Source organism: Ipomoea triloba, chromosome 3 (assembly GCF_003576645.1).
Source record: "Ipomoea triloba cultivar NCNSP0323 chromosome 3, ASM357664v1".
Lineage (NCBI taxonomy): Eukaryota > Viridiplantae > Streptophyta > Magnoliopsida > Solanales > Convolvulaceae > Ipomoea > Ipomoea triloba.
Window position 1 is genome coordinate 18,377,850 of NC_044918.1, and position 17,495 is coordinate 18,395,344.

The window sequence follows — 17,495 nt, forward strand, 5'->3', positions numbered from 1 at the left end:
CTTATGTTAGTGGTCCATCCTATAAGTTGTACCATGGTTTAGGGTATAATGATTGTAAAATTCACAAACATGCATAGGATAAGTAACATGAAACAATGTCTATCTAATCATCACTCGAGCAATATGTAATGAGAACCAAACTAAGTATTGTGCTATGATGTAGTATATTGTATTGAGAAACATATATATAATAGAGTTATTAATGTCAGTTGGGTTCTTCAAATATATTGGCACCATCATATTTAGTCCTATCAAAAGTTAACTAGTTGTGATCCTTTAGTTAGTTTTAGCCATTTGGACCGTGAAAAATTAAGAACAAAGTAGTTCTTTATGCTTGAAATCGACTAAAAGTGACTAGGTGTCACACTATACTCATAGGACTGCAGTCTACAAATGACATTGACTCTTTTTTTATGAAATGATATACATGCAGTTAAGTTAATTATAAGCATATTGAAATACAGTATAATTTGACAACAAAGAAATATTATTATTCCGAGTATTGGAATAATAATTAAAATTATTGTTGTTGTTATATGAATCCGATCTATATCCGGTAATGGATGCAAGTGTCCCAAATGTGAAATTGAAACTTGTTGTACAAGATGAGCTTGTCCCAGATGATCTTTTTGTCTCACAAGGTTTACTTTAGAAAATTTTTAAATATAATATAAAATAAATATTTAATACATTGTGCAAAACATTAAACACTGATAAAAACCATTAATATTAATATGCTGATCATAACATATACGCTCTAATTCATCATAATGACACTAATTATACATTTTGTTTCTCAGTACATACTGTTAATTTCTACGCTTCTAAAGCTTCCACTTTGCCACCATCAACTCGATCAAGTGGTGCCTCATTACCACTGGTTAGGGCATTGGCATTTTCAACCACGAATGAATTGAAACGAAGCACCTCCAAGGCCTTGTCAAAGTGCACATCCTTAATCTTACGGTACTCCTTCAATGATACGGCGCGATATATGGAAAAATCACCGTCCTTGATTAGTTTAAGTGACGATGAAATTTTGATATCTATATTCGGGCCATAGAAATAGACAACAGAAATGCGGTGTTGGGCCTCGCTCACAATGGCCCGATGTACCACGCTTTTGAATTGGTCATTAGAGTACATCTGCAACATCTCAGCGACGTTGACGACGAATGCATTGGAAATGGGCTCGACGTCGACCCATTTGAGATTGGGCCCATACACTTGGAGGCCTCTATTGGTGCTGCTTTGGTATAGCAAAGTTATAAGAGATGTGTCTCTGTGTGGGGCCATGCCCAATGCGCGGGTTGGGTCTGGGCAATTCGGGTACGAGTTGAAATGTAGGAATGCTTCCATGCTTTTGGGCTCAAACCATTCCACATCTTCACGAGATATGCCCAATGATTTAAATATTAAAAAAATTATCTTTTCAGCCAGGCCCCTCATTTGTTCTTGGTAATCCTCAGTCACAGTGCTGAAACAAACAAATTAAAGCAGCAATGTAAATATCATCGTTTCAACAATTTTAAAAAAAATATTACGTTTTATATTTATCTACTGAGTAGTAAAACATGTAATTCAACGGATCAATATAGATTTCTAATTGAAATAGATTCACATGTTACTTGCAGCCTATTAATAAATTATTAGTACTACACATAGGATGAGGCATGATGACTTTTGTTTCAATTGAAATATGTAACACTTAACTTACCTGATAAAGAATTATGAGTATTTAAAAAAAAAAACAAAAATACCAGAAAGGGGAGTAATCTTCTGGCCAAACCCGGCGTGCAAGCTCCAACGACGATCCGGACACGGTTAAACCTTCCATCCACATGAGAGTGTTAAAAATGGGTGAAAAGGGGATGATGTCGTAGCCGACGGGGCTGTCCGGCGAGCGCAGAGTGAGGAGCTTCTCCTCCCTCGTCAAATCAAAGAAGCGACGAGCCTGATGCTCAATTTGGGCAAGAAGCTCCATTGGAATGCCGTGGTTGATGACCTAAAAAACCCCCCAATTTTCACAAGCCATTTTTATCTTCTCGACGGCTTGCGGGTCCTCAAGATCGATCACGGGAACAGATTCGTCGGTTGAAGAAGAGTTGTTGATGAGCCAGGTGTGGGTATCGGGAACTTGGACGACGTTTTTGAAATCTATGGGGATGAGATGCTCCAGCTCTGTGCTCATGGTTACGTTGAAGAGAAAGACGATAGATAGATGATAATAGAAAAGAGAAAAGTTAAGGAGAGAGGGCTATTATATTGTTGCAGGTTTTTTTCTCAAATCAAGAAACATCTCAATTTATATATATTGTTCCACACACTACATCTTTCCGTTACGTTCTTAAATTTTATTTTTTCAAATAAAAATATTTCTTTTCTATTAAGCTCTTAAATTTTATTTTTCAAATAAGGATAATTCATTCCCTTATGTTCTTAAATTTTATTTTCTAAATAAAGATATTTCTTTCCGTTACGTTCTTAAATTTATTTTCTAAATAAAGATATTTCTTTCCGTTACGTTCTTAAATTTTATTTTCCAAATCAAGATATTCCTTTCCATTACGTTCTTAAATTACGTTCTCAAATTTTGTTTTCCAAATAAAGATATTTGTTTTAGTTACGTTCTTAAATTTTGTTTTTCAAATAAATATATTTCTTTTCGTTATGTTCCTAAATTTTATTTTTCAAATAAAATATTTATTTTAGTTACGTTCTTAAATTTTGTTTTTCAAATAAAGATACTTTTTAAACTTACTCTTTAAGAAAGGAAAATGTTTTTTACCGTTCTTAATTATTGCAGGTCACTAACTTGTTTTTGGGCTTCATTGCACGAAAATAAAATGTTAAAGGGTTTAATTGAACCTTTAAAATGTTTAGGTACCTAATTAACTTTTTAGGTAAAGTTTCAGACCTATTTGTCCCTTTTCCCTTTTTCAAATAAGGATACTTTTTAAAGTTACGTTCTTATCGTTTTTCAATTATGTTCTTCATTTCATTTTTCAAACAAGGATACTTTTTAAAGGTATGCTCTTAACTTTTATTTTTCAAATAAAGATATTGCTTAAATTATACGGAGTATATTTTTTATCTCGCGAGATTTTTATCAATCTTTCAGTTACATTCTTACATGACGTTTGGTTGGGATGAGTGAATTAGGGCAGAAAAGAATTGTAATACGGTGAGAATAAAGTAGAAAAATTGAATTATATTGTTTGGTAGGAAGGAATTGAATTATTGGGGATGTAAAGGGAAAAATGACATAAAGACTAAAATGCCCTTTTGTAATAATAATAATAATAATAATAATAATAATAATAATAATGATGATAATAATGATAATGGTTAAATAAGACATCCAACTACACAGTAAATTGCAATTGGACCGCTGAATTAAAAAAAATTGCAATTAGGTCATTGAACAATACAAATGCATGCAATTCAACCTAAAATGACATGTTGACCTGATAATATGCTAACGTAGCATTTATCGATTTAAAAAATATTTATTTACATTTTTATTTTAATAAATTTAAATAAATTAATTATTATTTAAAAAAAATATGAAGAAGCAAACGCATACCCTATACTACTGACTCTGTTACAATGTATTATCTGTCTAAGGCTCAAACTCACTCCCATTCATGTGAGAGTGTACACTAGGTGCCACTAGACTACAAGTTCTTTGACCATCCTTTGTAGTTAATTAATTAGTTATTACTGTAATTGTTTTGGGTTTCAAAGTTTCAATCTTTTGCAGATGTTAATTAAGGTTCAAGGCCAAGAAGAGCCACATGTGAGGGTACAGTGAACATAGGCACAGATGTTTCCAATTTTTTGTCTCCAGTCCCTTCGTCTCCAACCATGACCATTGACCAGTCTCTTCGTATCCAATTTCATTTTTCAAATAAAAATATTTTTTCAGTTACGCTCCTAATTTTTATTTTTATTTTCAATTAGTATTTTCGCACGAGCGAAATGAATTTGTTATAACATTTTAAGAATTTTTAGATCAATATATAATTATAAATATTATAACATCGAATATTATATATCACAATTGATAAAATTAGTTGGATCGATTATATTTTATGATGTTTTCCTTGCTTATATTAGAGCAAATAATAATTGTCCAATTACTCGTGTGATGCACGGATAAATTTTTGTATTATACATTTAGATAATAAAAATAAAGATTAAATTATAAAAAATTCTAATATTGAACGTGATAATGTAAAATCAACCAAGTATATAATGGGTATGGAAGTGGTATGAACAATCAAGAAAAGATCCATCAATGTAGCTCCCAATTCATCATCTCTTATTCATGAATCTAGAACAATTTAGAGAGAAAAGAGAGTAGAGTTTCTTGAGTCTTTTTTTAGAGAGAGAGGAGGCCAAAAGTCCTTTACATGAGAGGCTAAGGTCCATTATATAGGATGGGCTAATCCTCGTATTTGTATACAGTTTATGTATTAAATACTTAGGGCCGTACCCGGAGTATATTCCCTATCAACTAGCCCCCACTGGCCGGGCTGGTTTTTCCGGCGGGTTCCCTTTGGCAATGGAAGTTGCAGCTGTGACTGTTTTGTTGTTGATAGAAAGAGAGAGCTGCAGTGCGTGGAAGAACAGAAAGAAAAATGGCGTCATTCCATTGCATGCGCTTCTTTAACAGCGAAAGAGACAGAAGCGATCGGAGCAGCGGTGTGATCCTCTGATACTCGCCGCTCCGCCGTGCCGGTTGCCCCTCCGTCTGAAGCCGCCGCCGAGTAGCTTCGTCGTCTGCGACCTATTTGTCATCAACGTCCCAACAAGAACAAGCTCCAAAATGAGTCAAAAGGGATGATGCCAAGCCTCCCTGTTAATGGTGGGTGTGGGCGGTGTGCATCTTCCCTGTTAATGGTTGATGTGGGCGATGGAGTCGCAAAAAACAAAGCAAAGTGGTGGATGGTGGGTGACAATATGACATGCTGCATGAGAATTATATTGACTTAGCTTTGGAAAAGGCAAAAACAAAAGCAAAAGTTGAGTGATAGAATTGAGTGGCTAGTACGCAGATTCCAAAACATTGGAAAATGCCATGTGACAATTTTTTAGAATTTGTTACATTTTAGTGTAACATTAAAATTGTAAAAATTGTATAGCTATAGTTTGTACTTTAGAAAATTGTAATGGCAAAGATTAAATGAAATAAGTCCGGTTAGGTTGGTATTTCCACCACCGGCACTCTAAGTCCGGTCAGGTCGGCTTGTCCGCCACCGGCATTGTAATCCCGAGGTCAGATCTCGGCATAATTAATTACGACGGCGGTCGAAAAAAACGCAACGGGAGCAAGGTGTCCGTTTATGGTCCTCGAACCGATCTTTTGTAGGAGCAAGGTGCCCACTACGGGAGTAAGGTGCCCGTTTATGGTCCTCGGACCGATCTTTTGTGGGAGCAAGGTGTTCGTTTATGGTCCTTGGACCGATCTTTGTGGGAGCAAGGTGCCCACTACGGGAGCAAGGTGCCCGTTTATGGTCCTCGGACCGATCTTTTGTGGGAGCAAGGTGCCCACTACGGGAGCAAGGTGCCCGTTTATGGTCCTCGGACCGATCTTTCTGGGAGCAAGGTGCCCACTACGGGAGCAAGGTTCTCGTTTATGGTCCTCGGACTGATCTTTGTGGGAGCAAGGTGCCCACTACGGGAGTAAGGTGCCCGCTCGGTCCTCGAACCGATCTATTACGACGGCGGTCGGAAAAAACGCTACGATCGAAAAGTCGGAAAAAACTACGGGAGTAAGGTGCCCGCTCGGTCCTCGAACCGATCTATTACGATCGAAAAGTCGGAAAAAACTACGGGAGTAAGGTGCCCGCTCGGTCCTCGAACTGATATATTACGACCAAAAAGTCAAAAAAAAACTACGGGAGTAAGGTGCCCGTTCGGTCCTCGAACCGATCTATTACGACGGCGGTCGGAAAAAACGCTACGATTGAAAAGTCGTAAGGAACTGCATTCTTTGCACCAACGAGGAAGAATTACCCTCGTTTGCTTTTCTTTGTAATTAAATTGTACATGTGTGCTAAGTCCGGTTAGGTCGGCACTACCACCACCAGCCCGATTAGGTTGGCATCGACACGAAGAGCCCGAGACAGTATCTCGGAATAAGCCCTACATAGTAGGCAATTTAGTCTGGTTAGGTCGGCATTACACCATCGGCGTTGTAAGCCCCCGATTAGATCGGCATCATATCGCCATCACCGGCACAGTTTGCCCGGGACCAATTCCCGACATTAAGCCCTACGAGGTAGGCAATTCGGCCCGCTAGGTCGACAGTCCGCCCCAGGCAAATCCAATCCCCTGATTGGTGAAACCCGATCCATAGATCGGTAAATTCGATCCCTCGATCGGTAGAGTTCGGATGACCCCTGTAGTCCAAAAGACTGTGCTTAAGGTTGTACTCTTTTTCCTTGACTAGGACTTTTTCCCTGTTGGGTTTTTTCTTAGTCCAAGGTTTTTTAGCGAGGCAACCGGCATAAGTCACAGACTATATGGTCAGCTTTCAGCCCGAACTCTTCCTCATTGGCGCTCAAAGTTGTGCTCTTTTTCCTTGGCTAGGATTTTTTCCCACTGGGTTTTTTCTTAGCACAAGGTTTTTAACGAGGCAACTAGCGTGAGTTGCGAACGGTAAGGCCAGTGTTCCAGCCCGACCCCTTCCTTGTTGACTCGATGTCAAGGCTCGGACTGGGGGGGCTAGTTGATAGGGAATATACCCCGGGTACGGCCCTAAGTATTTAATACATAGACTGTATACGAATACAGGGATTAGCCCATCCTATATAATGGACCTTGGCCTCTCATGTAAAGGACTTTTGGCCTCCTCTCTCTCTCTAAAAAAAGACTCAAGAAACTCTATTCTCTTTTCTCTCTAAATTGTTCTAAATTCATGAATAAGAGATGATGAATTGGGAGCTACATTGATGGATCTTTTCTTGATTGTTCATACCACTTCCATACCTATTATATACTTAGTTGATTTTACATTATCAAACGTGTACATTTATTTGATTATAAGATTAGTGCAAAAGTATCACTCAATTACTTGAATAGTATATAACTTGTTTGTCTACAATTATCTTAAAAATGTCGATATATAATATGAGTTATGTAATTATATTATTACTAATATAAATATGGGAAAAATGAGAAATAATTTAATTATAATTATTATAAAAATAAATTCAATGACCAATATTTGACTTAATTACCATAATAATTATTAGGCAATTATTATTAGTCAATTACACTAATATATGTGCAATTATACTTTTATACCTTAAGTATATTTATTTTCACCATATCGCATGTAGTTTTTTCTTCCTTCTTCATATTTCAATGAATTAATTGCAATTATTATAAAAAAATCCAACGACTTATGTTTAATTGTAATTATATTAATATCCGTGTAACTATTAAATTAATTAACATAACAATTATTAGTCAATTATACTAATATCTTTGTAATTAAATTCTTAATTACATAATAATTATTAGGCAATCATAATAATATTGTGTAATTATACTTTTATACCATGTTTAATTTTAATTATACAAATATTCATATAATTAGTAGCTTATTAACATAATAGTTATTAGATTTTACATAATAATAGTTTGGGTGAAAAATTGCAACTAGAAAACATAAAACAGTTTTCTATTTGCAAAAATGCCCTAGGATTTTGTTCATTGTATTAACATATTGAAGTAGTAAGAGTCAATTTGACTCCACTGAAGCTCGATCATGACCTCAAACATGGGGAGAGCCACTACATGCCATCTGAGCACAAGATGAACTTAAATTTTGTATGATTAATTTAGTGCATAAGTATATCTATGTATGTATTTTTAAAAATCCAATTTTTGCAAAATTTTATTTTCTAAATAAAAATATTTCTTTTCGTTCTTAAATTTTGTTTTCCAAATAAAGATATTTCTTTCTGTTACGTTCTCAAATTATGTTTTTCATATAAAGATATTTCTTTCCGTTACGTTCTTAAAATTTGTTTTTCAAACAAAGATGAGAAATTCTATTTGCACCACCCTAAATGCTATTTGCACTACCATTTAATAGGTGTGTTAGTTTTATGGATGGTGTATATAGAAAAACTTATTATTTGCACCACATTCATTAGGGGCTGCCTTCTCTCCGGGAAAGGCAAGGGGATTTTATTTTAATGTTTTAATTTTTAAATTTCCAATTAAAAAATTATTAATAGAATCTTGTAAATTACATTTGACCAGATTGGTGTAAATATTACACCACCTATGTAATTGTTGAAATTTTCTATCCTTTTACAATTTCAAGATTATTTACATCAACTTTTCACTAAAGGGTGGTACAAATAACAACACCCATAAAGATATTCTCTCCGTTACGTTCTTAATTTTTTTTTAAATAAAAATATTTCTTTTCGTTATGTTCTTAAATTTTATTTTTCAAATAAAGATATTTCTTTCCGTTACGTTCTTAAATTTTGTTTTACAAATAAAGATATTTGTGTTTTAAATTTTGCTTTACAAATAAAGATATTTGTTTTAGTTACGTTCATAAATTTTATTTTTCAAATAAAGATATTTCTTTTCATTGCGTTCTTAAATTTTATTTTTTAAATAAAGATATTTCTTTCCGTACGTTCTTAAATTTTATTTTCAAATAAATATATTTCTTTCCGTTACATTCTTAAATTTTATTTTTCAAATAAAGATATTTCTTTCCGTTAAGTTCTTAAATTTTGTTTTTCAAATAAAGATATTTCTTTTCGTTGCATTCTTAAATTTTATTTTTTAAACAAAGATATTTCTTTCCGTTACTTTCTTAAATTTTGTTTTACAAATAAAGATATTTGTTTTAGTTACATTCTTAAATTTTATTTTTCAAATAAAGATATTTCTTTCCGTTACATTCTTAAATTTTACTTTCAAATAAAGATATTTCTTTCCGTTACGTTCTTAAATTTTATTTTTCAAATAAAGATATTTCTTTCCGTTACGTTCTTAAATTTTGTTTTTCAAATAAAGATATTTCTTTTTGTTGTGTTCCTAAATTTTATTTTTCAAATAAATATATTCCTTTCCGTTACATTCTTAAATATTTATTTTAGTTACGTTCTTAAATTTTATTTTTCAAATAAAGATACTTTTTAAACTTACTCTTTAAGAAAGGAAAATGCTTTTTACCGTTCTTAATCATTGAATTACGTTTTTAAATTTTATTTTTCAAACATAGATACATGCATGCTTCTTACCGTTCCTAATCGTTGAGTGTCATGAATTAATTACCGTTCCTAATCGTTGAGTGTCATGAATTAATTCCCCACCAACTTTTGATGGAAAAGTAACGCAAATTAAACAATACCATATTATGAAGGAAACTATGAGAAAAAAATTTCTAGGGGTGAATATTGAATTCCCCGCCAACTTTTAATGGAAAAGTAACGCAACCAATTAAGCAATACCATATTATGAAGGAAACTATTAAAGAAAAAAATTTCTAGGGGTGAATATTGAGTAATAACATTACTCTCTAAGAAACTATTACTACTGACTCTATTACAATGTAGTATTTGTGCATAGCTAGTTTTTCAATCTACTGAAGCACAAAGAGTCAACAGACGCCTCCAGTGAGGCTCGAACCCACTCCCTTCCATATGAGAGTGCAACGGGGTGCCACTAGACCACAAGGTCTTGGCAAAAAACTATTTTCAGTTACGTTCTTCAATTTCATTTTTCAAACAATGATACTTTTTTAAGGAACAAATTTCACTTTTAGTCCCCGACTATTGTGCCTTTTCCACATTTAGTCATATTCTTTTAATTTTGTCATATTACATCTCTGACTTTGAACAACTTTCACTTTTAGTCCTCGACTATTGTGGCATTGCCACATTTAGTCATATTCTTTTAATTTTGCCATATTACACCCATGACTTTCAGCAACTTTCACTTTTAGTCATTGACTATTATGATATTGCCATATTTAGTCCTATTCTTTTAATTGTTCCATATTACATCCATGCCTTTCACAAAAAATTCCATTATTTACCGTTAAAATTGACAAATAACAAAGAAAAAAAATCCTTGCACATATCGAACTCATATTTCAAAAACATTAGAAATATCTTAAATATCAAAGGATGTAATACCGTAACTCATAGAAATATGAGTTACGATATGTATAAGGATTTTTTCCTTTGTTATATGTCGATTTATGAATATCACTGTGTTTCAATATTGTAACTCATATTTTTAACAGTAAAATAATGGTATTTTTAACGGAAGATTAATGGTGGCAATCAAATGAAAAATCATGGATGTAATATGGCAAAATTAAAAGAATAGGACTAAATGTGGCAATGCCATAATAGTCGAGGACTAAAAGTGGAAGTTGCTCAAAGTCATGGATGTAATATGACAAAATTAAAATAATAGGACTGGTAATGCCACAATAGTCAGAGACTAAAAGTGAAAGTTGTCAAAATCAAAGATATAATATGACAAAATTAAAAGAATATGACTAAATGTGGCAATGACATAATAATCGAGGACTAAAAGTAAAATTTACTCCTTTTTTAAGTTACGGTCTTAACTTTTATTTTTGAAATAAAGATATTGCTTAAATTATATATTGTCTATCCCACGAGATTTTTATCAATCTTTCAATTACATTCTTACAGGGCCTTTAGTTGGGATGAGTGAATTAGAGAGGAAAACAATTGTAATTTTGTGGAAAAAGCATCACCAATAGAGGCCTCCAAGTGTATGGGCCCAATCTCAAATGGGTCGACGTCGAGCCCATTTCCAATGTAATCGTCATCAACGTCAGCGACTTATTGCAGATATACTCTAATGACCAGTTCAAAAGCATGGTACATCGGGCCATTGTGAGCGAGGCCCAACACCGCATCTCCGTTGTCTATTTCTTTGGCCGGAAAATAGACCTTTATGCTTGAAATTGACTAAAAGTGGCTAGGTATCACACTATATTCAAAGGATTGCAGCCTACAAATAACATTGACTATTTTTTTATGAAATGATATACATTAATACATGTAGTTAAGTTAATTATAAGCATATTGAAATACAGTAATTTGACAACAAAGATATATTATTATTCCGAGTATTAGAATAATAATTATAATTATTATTGTTGTTATATGAATCCGATCTATAACTGGTAATTGATACAAGTGTCTCAAATGTAAAATTGAACTTGCTCACACAAGATGAGCTTGCCCCAATCCCCCAGATGATGTTTTTGTCTCACAAGGTTTACTTTTGAAAATTTTTAAATAATATAAAATAAATACTTAATACATTGTGCACAACATCAAACACCGATAAAAACCATTAATATTAATATGTTGATCATAACAAATCCGTTCTAATTCATCATAATGACACTAATCATGAATTTTGTTTCTCAATACATACTCTGATTTCTACGCTTCTAAAGCTTCCACTTTGCCACCATCAACTCCATCAAGTGGTGCCTCATTACCACGGGTTACGGCATTGGCATTTTCAACGACGACTGAATTGAAACGAAGCACCTCCAAGGCCTTGTCAAAGTGCACACCCTTAATCTCACGGTACTCCTTCCATGATACGGGACGATACATGGGAGAATCGCCGTCCTTGATCAATTTAGGTGGCGATAAAATGTTGACATCTATTTTCGGGCCAAAGAAATAGACAACAGAGATGCGGTGATTGGCCTCGCTCACAATGGCCCGATGTACCACGCTTTTGAACTGGTCATTAGAGTATATCTGCAACAAGTCACTGACGTTGACGACGATTGCATTGGAAATGGGCTCGACGTCGACCCATTTGAGATTGGGCCCATACACTTGGAGGCCTCTATTGGTGCTGCTTTGGTATAGCAAAGTTATAAGAGATGAGTCTGTGTGTGGGACCATGCCCAATGCGCGGGTTGGGTCTGGGCATCTCGGGTACGAGTTCAAATGAAAAAATGCTTCCGTGCTTTTGGGGTCAAACCATTCCACATCTTCACGAGATAGGCCCAATGATTTAAATATTAAAGAAGTTATTTTTACAGCCACACCCATCATTTGTTCTTGGTAATCCTCAATCACAGTGCTGAAACAAACAAATTAAAGCAGCAATGTAAATATCATGGTTTCAACAAATATATATATAAAAAATGATTACTTTTTATATTATATTCATCTTGTTGAGTAGTAAAACATGTAACTCAACGATGGATATAGATTTTAAATTGAAACAGATATATTTATCATCTAAACAATCAATTATTATTCACATATTACTTACCGCCGGCGCCTATCAATAAATCGATCACTAGTGCTATGCACGCCTGATGACTTTATAAAGACTTATGAGTATTTGAACATACATACCAGAAAGGGGAGTAATCTTTGGGCCAAACCCGGCGTGCAAGCTCCAACGGCGATCCCGACAGGGTGAAACCTTCCATCCACATGAGAGTGTTAAAAGTGCGTGAAATGGGGATGATGCCGTAGCCGTTGGGGCTGTCCGGCGAGCGCAGAGTGAGGAGCTTCTCCTCCCTCGTCAAATCAAAGAAGCGGCGAGCCTGATGCTCAATTTGGGCAAGAAGCTCCATTGGAATGCCGTGGTTGGTCACCTGAAAAACACCCCAATTTTCACAAGCCATTTTTATCTTCTCCACGGCTTGCGGGTCCTCAAGATCGATCAAGGGAACAGATTCCTCGCTTGAACAAGAGTTGTTGATGAGCCAGGTGTGGGTATCGGGAACTTGGACCACGTTTTTGAAATCCATGGGGACCAGATGATCCAGCTCTGTTGGGCTCATGGTTACGTTCAAAGCAGTGATAATCGAAGAGATCGAAAGGCGATATGATAATATATAGAAAAGTTGGCTGAGGGGTTAAGGAAAGAGGACCACTCATCACATTTTTCTCATTCAACTCTTTCAATTATGTCCTTAAATTATTCATGTTTTTCAAATAAAGATACTTCTTTCGGCTACATTTTTACTCTTAAGTTAAGTCTTTAAAATTCAATTCGTTTTTCAAATACGCACACTTTTCTAAGTTATGCTCTTAAATTTTGTTTTTCAAATAAAAATATTTCTTAAATTATATATTGTCCCACCAACGATATTTCTTTCATTCTTTCAGTTACTTTTTTAAATTTCATTTTTCAAATAGTCTTTAAATTTAATTTTTCAAATAATGATTTTTTAAAGTTACGATCTTATATTTTGTTTTTTCAAATAAAGATATTTCTTAAATTATATATTGTCCCTCCCACGAGATTTTTATCAATCTTTCAATTACATTCTTAAATTTCATTTTTCAAATATAGATATTTTTTCAGTTACACTCTTATTTTTTTTCAAAATAAGGAAATTTTTTAAATTATATATCATCCATCTCACAAAATGTTTCACATTCTTTCAATTATGTTCTTAAATTGTGTTTTTCGAATAAAGATACTGATGGTTTTATTGGGACCAGGTCTACAATAAACAGGGTATAGAGGTACAGAACAGGGGTTAAAAATAGTAGCTTTATTACCCAGGGCGCTAGGCCCAAAATAACACATATAAAACCCGAGATATTGGCCCAAAATGGTAGCCCAAAGAATACATAAATAATAAATACTATAACCTTAATGAATTGAATAGGGCCCAAAATGACGGCTCGCATAATAAATAAACAAGCTAGGGGAGTAATAAATAAATAACACAAGCTATATGTTACCAACAGGACACGAACCCTAGCGTGCCGGCAAAAGAGTGAAGACTCAGATAGACCACTAGACCAGGAGGCATTTGGTGAGCCAAGGATGCCTTTTAAAGGTAGGGAAGAGTGCCTGTTTATATTGTTGTAGGACTCACGGATCTTTGACAAATGGACTGCATCTGGCAGTCTTCATTCTTGGCCACACACGTGTCCTCCACTACTTTGCTTCCAATGCACTCTCATATATAAGTGAAGCTTCCTACCCTTTAGTATACGAGATCTTGTGTGGTTTGGTGGTTAAGAAGTTGTGTTGTTATGTTTGAGGTTGTGGTTCAAATCTTATTGGTTGCATTGTTTCTAATATTTTGCTCCATGCTACTTTATTCCCTTGACAATAAAAATGGATACCCCGCTTGGGAAAGGCTAATACTTTCCCATCCTGTTGAAGCACAACAGTCAATATCGCCTCCACTGAGATACTTTCTCAACCTGTTGAAGCACAATAGTCAATATCGCCTCCACAGCACCAGGTGCTTGGCGATACTATTTTCAGTTACGTTCTTAAATTTTGTTTTTCGAATAAAGAGACTATTTTCAATTATGTTCTTCAATTTCATTTTTCAAACAAGGATACCTTTTAAAGTTACATTATTAACTTTTGTTTTTCAAATAAAGGTATTACTTAAATTATATATTTTCTATCCCACATGATTTTTATCAATCTTTCAGTTACATTCTTACATGGCGTTTGGTTGGGATGGGTGAATTAGGGGGGAAAAGAATTGTAATTCGGTGAAAAAAGAATAAGGTGAGAATAAAGTAGAAAAGTTGAATTACATTATTTGGTAGGAAGGAATTGAATCATTGGGGATGTAAAGGGAAAACTGACATAAAGACTATAATGCCCTTTTGTGCATCCAACTTCACAGTAAATTGCAATTGGACCATCGAATTCAAAAAAACTGCAATTAGATCATTGAACTTATCGCTTTTGTGCAATTGGGTCATTAAACTTAAAAAGTGTGCAATTCAACCATTAAACAAGTAAAATATGTGCAATTAGACCATTTTTCTAATTTTTTTTTAATTCAAATTGAGTTTAAAACATTTCAATATTGACTCCCAACTAGTATGGTAGAGGAAAATGCCGCTCTTAATACATATATGTTCATAATATAATCGGATTTTACCAAAATTTTTTTGTAAAAATGTTCCAATTGCACAAATTTTGCTTATTTGATGGTTCAATTGCACACTTTTTAAGTTCAGTTATCCAATTGCACAAAAGTAAGAAGTTCAGTGGCCTATTTGACACTTTTTCCTTTTTCAAATAATGATACTTTTTTTTCAATTATGTTCATAATTTTAATTTTTTCAAATAAAAAAATTTCTAAAAAAATATCTTAAATTTCATTTTTCAAACAAATTATCAACTTATCAACTTATTATTTAAAAAAAAATTTACTTACACATAATAAAATAATAAAATTCATTAGTTATACTAAAACATAAAATAATAGAAATATTCTAATATAATAACTAAATTGTTAATTTTTAAAAATAAACTTAGTAGTGTAGATATAAAAATAGTAAAAAGTTATCAAAAGTTATTGAAAGTTTTATAATTAACTATGTTGATTTTATTGGGACCGAGTCCACTATAAATCGGGTATAGGGGTACAAAATGAGGGTAGGAAGAAAACAACTTTTATACTCGGGGCACTAGACCCAAAATAGTACATACTAAGTTTGAAATATTGGCCCAAAACGATGGCCCAAAGAATACATAAATAATAAATATTATAGCCCTAAGGAATTGAATATGGCAAAAAATGGAGGTCTGATAATAAATAAATAAATAACACAAGCTAAAAGACTAATAAATAAAACAAAACTAATAAATATGTTACCAACATAGTTTGAACCCTGACCCAGACCAATGGATCAGAAGCCATTTAGTTAGCCAAGGGATGCCCTTTAAGGTAAGGGAATGCACCCTATTTATATTGTTGTAGGGATCACGGATCATTGACAAATGGACGACATCTGGCAGCCTTCATTCTTGGCCACACACGTGTCCCTCACTACTTTGTTTCTAGCGCACACTCATGCATAAGTGGAGCTTCACCCTTTAATATGTAAGATCTTTGTAGCTTGGGTGGTTATCCTTTTGTTATTATGTTATTATGTAAGGGGTTTGTGGGTTGAAACCTCCATTATATTATTTTGCTCCAAACTTCCTTCTTTCCTTAGCCCGGTCCACATCACCCATTTCGAAGCTTTCTTCTTTTCATAGCCCAATAGATTCTCATTATTCTTAACGGACTAACACCTCACCCATTATAGCACATTTTATATTATTTTGCTCCAAACTTCCTTCTTTCCTTAGCTCGGTCCACCTCACCCATCTCCAAGCTTTCTTCTTTACTTAGCCCAATAGGTTCTCATTATTTTTAATGGACCAACACCTATCTCACCTATCACCCATAAAGATGGATATTTGTGGATACCCCGCTTCGACGATTCGACCAAGACTTTCTTAATAAAAAAGTCCCATGTATCTATCAAACTATATACTAGTACTATTTATTTTACCTATTTTATATATATATACACACATGTCTCCTTCCCAACTCCCAAGATGGTGTATGTGTGATCCCTAGTTTGAGTTGTGAGATTGTAGCACGTATAATAGAACACGACGGTGGTGGCAGAGAGTATTTATTTGTACGAATGCATGTAGAGATGAGATTAGACAGACAGAGAGGCATTTTGATGCTTAGTTCTTTACTGCTTGAATTGATGAGTGAATTCGTGGGTGGAGATTAATTGGGCTTTGGATTTTGTCTTGTAGCAAGTAAGTGTAGGTTGGCAGAAACAAGAAATTACTGCAACTAATTCGTACTGCCATTACATAGCCATGGTTTAATTTCCAACTTACAGCTCATTTTCAGAGCCTGTGGAATGAAATTAAAGTATTTGTGGCTCTTCCCAGTTTGTCTATAGCATCTTGCTTTGACACGTCTCCGCATATCTGAACCAAAGTTGACTCTTTCTTCAACGTCTTGGAAACATGGATTTTCTACTTTCTTCATTCACTAAACGCCAATTCATTCAAATTCAAGGATGATGAGCTTTAACTACTATTTTACAAAATTCAATGATTGTTATGAACAAGAGCTAATTCGTGTTATAAACTTGAGACTAGTTAAGAAACAAGGATATCCACCTAGCTATAAAAGGAAGGATAAAAGTGGTTATAATTGTTCATTAGAGTTTCACTCATATTTAACCTACTAGTTTTCATATGCGTGATTAAACCAATGTCCAATGCATATTTTTAAATTACTCTTTCTTAATTGGTTAAAGTAGTTATATAAAAATGAGAGAGAGAAAAATATTAAAAATCTCTTATATTTAAATAACAGATAAAGAAATTGAAAATAATGAAATTAATAAAAAAAAAAGATGCTAAATTAATAAAAATTAAAGAAATAGTCTTGATGCTTATATAGTTTAATAAAAGATATCGAAAGTGTAAATAGCTAAATAACAACTAAAGTAAGTAAAATCAAATAAACCATTAACTATAAATGACTATCTATCATGATCAACCAGTGGAAGAAAACAATTGGATAAAGAGTACTAATTTGAGTAGAGTAAATTAATTTTTCTTAGTACGCATTTGCTGAGACTCAGAATTGTCTTCATCTTCTCCATCTTTAGTGAAGTTGAGTTTCCTTTTTG

The 17,495-nt window shown here is 33.8% G+C and overlaps 1 protein-coding gene and 1 pseudogene across 1 annotated transcript; both read right to left on the minus strand.

Moving 5' to 3' along the window:
- Positions 1-703: 703 nt before the first annotated feature.
- LOC116011856 lies at positions 704-2,221 on the minus strand (annotated as a pseudogene).
- Positions 2,222-11,370: 9,149 nt separating this feature from the next.
- LOC116013009 (gibberellin 3-beta-dioxygenase 1-like) lies at positions 11,371-12,853 on the minus strand. Its single transcript, XM_031252673.1, has 2 exons — positions 12,420-12,853; positions 11,371-12,138 (listed from the first exon to the last, which is right to left on the minus strand). The coding sequence occupies exons 1-2, from the start codon at positions 12,851-12,853 to the stop codon at positions 11,478-11,480; spliced, it is 1,095 nt and encodes a 364-aa protein (XP_031108533.1). The 3' UTR covers positions 11,371-11,477.
- Positions 12,854-17,495: the final 4,642 nt, after the last annotated feature.